The sequence below is a fragment of the Notothenia coriiceps genome, unplaced genomic scaffold (genome assembly GCF_000735185.1).
Source record: "Notothenia coriiceps isolate Sejong01 unplaced genomic scaffold, NC01 NC01_scaffold00037244, whole genome shotgun sequence".
Classification (NCBI taxonomy): Eukaryota; Metazoa; Chordata; class Actinopteri; order Perciformes; family Nototheniidae; genus Notothenia; species Notothenia coriiceps.
The window spans coordinates 8,111,409-8,116,631 of NW_011369945.1; the positions used below are offsets into that span (position 1 = coordinate 8,111,409).

Consider the following 5,223-nt stretch of genomic DNA (forward strand, 5'->3'; position numbering starts at 1 on the left):
TTCATTGACTATTAAGATTGACAAGCGACTGTTAGAGAGGGAGAGAGAGAGAGAGAGGGACTGCGATTCCCTGTTTCTCCCACAAGAGGCAGTCTTCGCCCAGCTCTTCGTCCTCATGGAATCACCCCAGGACCTGGCTTCCGTTTACAGCGCCTCGCCTCTGTCGCCTGCTGTTCCGGAGGAGCCCATGCTGACTCCTGAAGAGCGACAGCGCCGCCTGTGGGAGGGGAGGTGCTTCTACTGTGGTGAACGGGGACACTCAATCGCCTACTGTCGCTGACTAAAAGATCTGGCTCGCCAGTAAAGAAGAGGGCACTGGTGAGCCGCACTACACTTAATGTTAGTCCCTCACGTTGTCTCCCAAATGTCACTCTCTCTTCGTCTTCTGTGGTTCTCAGGCATCCTGTTTTGGTAGACTCTGGCTCAGATGCCAGTTTTATAGACTTTGAGTTGGCTAAGAAGCTGAACCTTGAGACCTTCCCCCTTCCAAGACCAATGGAAGCAAGTGCCTTGGATGGCCGTCTTCTCTGTAGGGTAACTCACCACACCCAACCTCTTCAGCTAAGTTTCCAGGAAGGTCACTGAGCTTCCCGTCTTTCATGTTTTTCGGTCCCCCGAACACCCAATCATTTTGGGACACCCCTAGCTTACCTTACATAACCCCCACGTAGACTGGTCCACTGGCAAGATTATTGCTTGGTGTAAGGAATGTTTAAATACCAGTTTTCCGTCCAAATGTTCCCTGGGTGCCCCTCCAGCTGTCCCTGTAATTCAAGACATTTAAGATTCTGATTTCCCTGACATTTCCAAGGTTCCTCAGTGTTACCATGACCTTAAGGAGGTTTTTAACAAGGCCAGAGCCACCTCGTGTGTACGCTCATCGTGTGTACGATTGTGCTATAGACTTGTTACCAGGCTCTTCACCACCCAGGGGTTGTCTATATTCCCTATCTGCTCCAGAGACATGGGCGATGAAGGAATATGTGGAGTCTTCACTAGCCGCTGGATTAATTCGACTCTCTTCCTCTCCCGCTGGAGCTGGATTTTTCTTTGTGGCAAAGAAGGACAAGTCACTTCACCCCTGCATCGACTACCATGGTTTGAACAACATTACCATCATCTTATGTCATCAGCTTTCGACCAGTTACAAGGTGCTAAGATCTTTTGCTAAGAAGTTAGATCTTAGAAATGCATATCATCTGGTGATAATAAGGGAAGGGGATGAATGGAAAACTGCCTTTAAAGAAACACTGTTTGAGAGGAGGAAACTGGAGGGAAAGCTGAAAGTAAAAGTGCTCGGACCTGGGGCCTCATTTATAAAGCTTTGCGTAGGATTCACGTGGGAATTCACGTGTTTGCCCCCCCCTGGAAAAAGATTCACCAGCCGCCACTGGCTAAACGGTTAAAGTATCTATTTTCTGCCACCCTAACGACAAAAACTAGTATTAAAAACAAACAATGTGCTGGATATGCTGGAGTTTAAGTGATGGACTGATATTTGTGTGAATGAATAACACAATACCAAAGGTTTGATATCATAGCTCAACATCATGTTTGTTGTTTTTTCGTTGCTGATGCTGCCACACAGACATGGCAAACTCAATCAGATGATCTACGTTGTTTCAGTAGACTTCATCTTAATCCTGATGAACACTATGTCTTAAATTAGGGTCAGGTTGATAACACTATACTGATATAAAGTATGAAAGTTGAGGTATATCGTACCTTTATTGCTTATGCACTGTATTGTAAAACATAACATTACTGAGTGTGTGAGTGGGTTTAAGATGTAGACAGGAGCTGTAAGTAAGTTGTCACACACCTACAGAATATGTTAATAGTCATAGAAATTATTTTTAATAATCCTTAGATGGCGTTGCTAGATTCCACTGTAGACCCGCCCATTTCTTAGATTTTACCATGAGATGGCGCTTCCTTCACAAAAACACATAAACAGCTAATTGGGTAACCTTTGGTCCTTGGTTCACACAGTATGTTTCTGGCCTGCACTACGAATCCTGGATATGTTTGAGTTACCCGGCTTACCTAATCCAAAACAAACGCGCTCTCGCTAAGCGCTCCTACGACGCCAGGGCCGGCCCTGACCAATTTTCTGCCCTAGGCAAGATTTTAGAGGGCTGTATCCACAACCACATTAAAAAATGTGATTTCCATTTTGTGCATCATCAATATGCTCATCTGGAGACTCATAACCAAACTTCCGTTTTGTGGATCTCAACCGCTTTTGTTTGAGAACAGCCTCCACGTTCATCTCCTCACACATCTCCTTTGAAGTTGTCTGTGCATCAGAAAATCCAGTCCTTCTGTAGCAGGTGAGGGAATCTCCTGTTTTCTTCAGCTGGTCGACAGCCACATCCAACTGCATGGAGGTTGACTGCATCAGTTTGCTCACATGCTGGATCTTGTAGAAGATGTCATACTATATGGTTGTGCAAATGGCAAAACGGTAAGATCCAATCTCCTCAGCCAAAGACTGGGCTTCAACTCTGACCACAGGGTCTGCAGTTGTTTCCCTCACCTCCAGAAGAGCCTCTCTGATTTGCCCAGCCTGGTACTTTACTTCCTCAATGCTTTTTATCCTGCTTTCCCATCTGGTCTCTGACCACAATTTCAGGGTTGTTTTGACATGTTTCAGCAGGATGTCCCATCTATGCGTGGAGGCCGAGAAGAGTTTGTACAACTTTGTTAAATACCCAAAGTAGCCTATAGCATCTGGTGAGCTCTTTGCAGCATCAGCTACCACCAGATTTAAGGTGTGAGCACCACAAGGGACAAAAAAAGCTCTTGAGTTCTGCTGAAGCAACCTAGCCTGAACACCTTTATTCTTACCGTTCATGTTGGCACCGTTGTCATATGACTGTCCTCTGTAGTCCTCAAAGGGGATGTTAAGTTCCTCCAGCCTTTTGAGAATGAGCAATGTCAAACTTTCCCCTCTGCCACAAGAAAGCCCAGGAAATGTCCTTTAACCTGTGGTTTGTCTTCTAGTGATAGTATCCTCACAATAACAGAGAGTTGTTCTTTATGACTCAGATCAGGAGTGCAATTCAAAATGATGGAGAAATACTTTAGAAATACGTTTTTATCTCTTCCACAATTGTGTCCAGTATTTTAGAGCTGATTGAGTCAATCAGTTCATTTTGAATTATTTTGCCCATATAATGTGTGACTGCCAGCTCCACTTTCCACCCTACCAACATGCTGCTTCATGACTGGATCGAATGTGGCCATAAGCTCCACTTCTTTTAAAGTGTTGCCACTGTCTGGTTGGTTGAATTATTGCCATGAGTCGGGTGAGAATGTCGCGCCACCTATTTCTCTCAGCCTGAGCAAGGGCCATCTCTTGCATATCTATTGTAAGGCCCCTGGCAAGACGGACGTCTAACTCCTTCCATGTTGCCATGTTTGTGTTGTGCTCCTTGCTTTCTTCATGTACCTTGAGCAAGTGACTTGCATTTTTCCAGTCCTTTAGTCCTTCCCTATTGAGTTTGTAATTTCTCTGTGAAAACATTTTGCAGCAGAAGCAGTGCAAGCTATCATTCTTTTTTGAATACATCACTTCTTTTGATTTTTTCTCCGTTGATTAAGACTCTGTTAAAATAGTCCTGCTGACACCTTCTCCCGTCTTTTTGTTTGGGAAAGATAAAACTAGGTTTCATTTGATATGGTCCACTCTGAACAAACTCTGTCCTGTCATTATCAGTAAGAACAGATGGCCAGTCGGCAGGGTCTATTGGTGAAGCCTTTATCCCTGATGCTGTATAACTGGGCTCTGCTGAGGTGGAGGGGACAGGAGCGCTTGATGCTGTATAACTTGGCTCTGCTGAGGTGGAGGGGACAGGAGCGCTTGATGCTGTATCACTGGGCTCTGCTGAGGTGGAGGGGACAGGAGCGCTTGATGCTGTATAACTGGGCTCTGCTGAGGTGGAGGGGACAGGAGCGCTTGATGCTGTATAACTTGGCTCTTCTGAGGTGGAGGGCACAGGAGCGCTTGATGCTGCATCACTGGGCTCTGCTGAGGTGGAAGGGACAGGAGCGCTTGGTGCTGCAGGGCTGGGCTCTGCTGAGGTGGTATGAGGCCCAACACATTTCAAAAGTGCATCTGGAGAGAGAAGAGAAGTATATGTGACNGGCTCTGCTGAGGTGGAGGGGACAGGAGCGCTTGATGCTGTATCACTGGGCTCTGCTGAGGTGGAAAGGACAGGAGCACTTGAAGCTGCAGGGCTGGGCTCTGCTGAGGTGGAAGGGACAGGAGCGCTTGATGCTGTACCACTGGGCTCTGCTGAGGTGGAAGGGACAGGAGCGCTTGATGCTGCAGGGCTGGGCTCTGCTGAGGTGGTATGAGGCCCAAAATATTTCAAAAGTGCATCTGGAGAGAGAAGAGAAGTATATGTGACCATCAAGAGATGCATTCTATTTGCTAGACCTAAGGCATATTATAGAAATCAGAAAACAGGAGCAGCTTACAAAATAATTAGGATATCATGGAATATATTGCTTCCATACCATGTACGTAGAATTGATGCATTTAGCGATAAATCCCACCAACCTGGATGACGTGGAGCTTCCCAGCGCTGCTACTACATGGTAGTATTTCAAATCTCCGTCACGGACTTGTCGGCAGGCGAAGTGCGCCTCAACGTGTGCGAACCACGCCGCAGCGGCATGCTCCCAAAACTCCGGCAGCTTTACGAAAACATCGCGATCAGCCATGAGGGCACGGGCTCCTCCTCACTGCTGAGGGAAACTTGGGAAGGCCCTTCTCCAGCAGAGGTGGAGGCCTCAGCAGCAGTCTGGCCAAAGTTTCCCTCAGCAGTGAGGAGGAGCCCGTGCCCTCATGGCTGATCGCGNCGGAGAAGTGTGTGTGTGTGTGTGTGTGTGTGTGCGTGAGATTAAAATAGCCCAATTGCTTTTACAATAAATAAACATTGAATGTGTTTAATTGAATAGTAAAGGGGTTTAACGTTAGTGGCAGGTTGTGTGTGAGAGGTAAATAAGACAGCCCAATATTTAAAAAAAAATCGATAATCTTTTCCCCCGCATATTCAGCATATTTCGCAACTTTCCGCATATTTCGCAACTTCCCGCAATTTCACCGCATAAAATCACATAAAACCACATAAAACCCCTCATGTTTAATCGCATAATCAAGGATTTTAGCCCGCATAATCAAGGATTTTTGCCCGCGTTTTTCTGGAGGGTCTA

General features: G+C 46.3%; 1 protein-coding gene across 1 annotated transcript in view; it reads right to left on the minus strand.

Annotated features, from left to right (window-relative positions):
• Positions 1–4,375: 4,375 nt before the first annotated feature.
• Positions 4,376–5,223, minus strand: part of aoc1 (amine oxidase copper containing 1) — a 4,166-nt gene continuing 3,318 nt past the window's right edge. The window contains exon 5 of the mRNA XM_010794216.1: positions 4,376–4,387. Within this exon, the coding sequence (XP_010792518.1) occupies positions 4,376–4,387 (12 nt within the window). The remainder of the gene's footprint in view (positions 4,388–5,223) is intronic.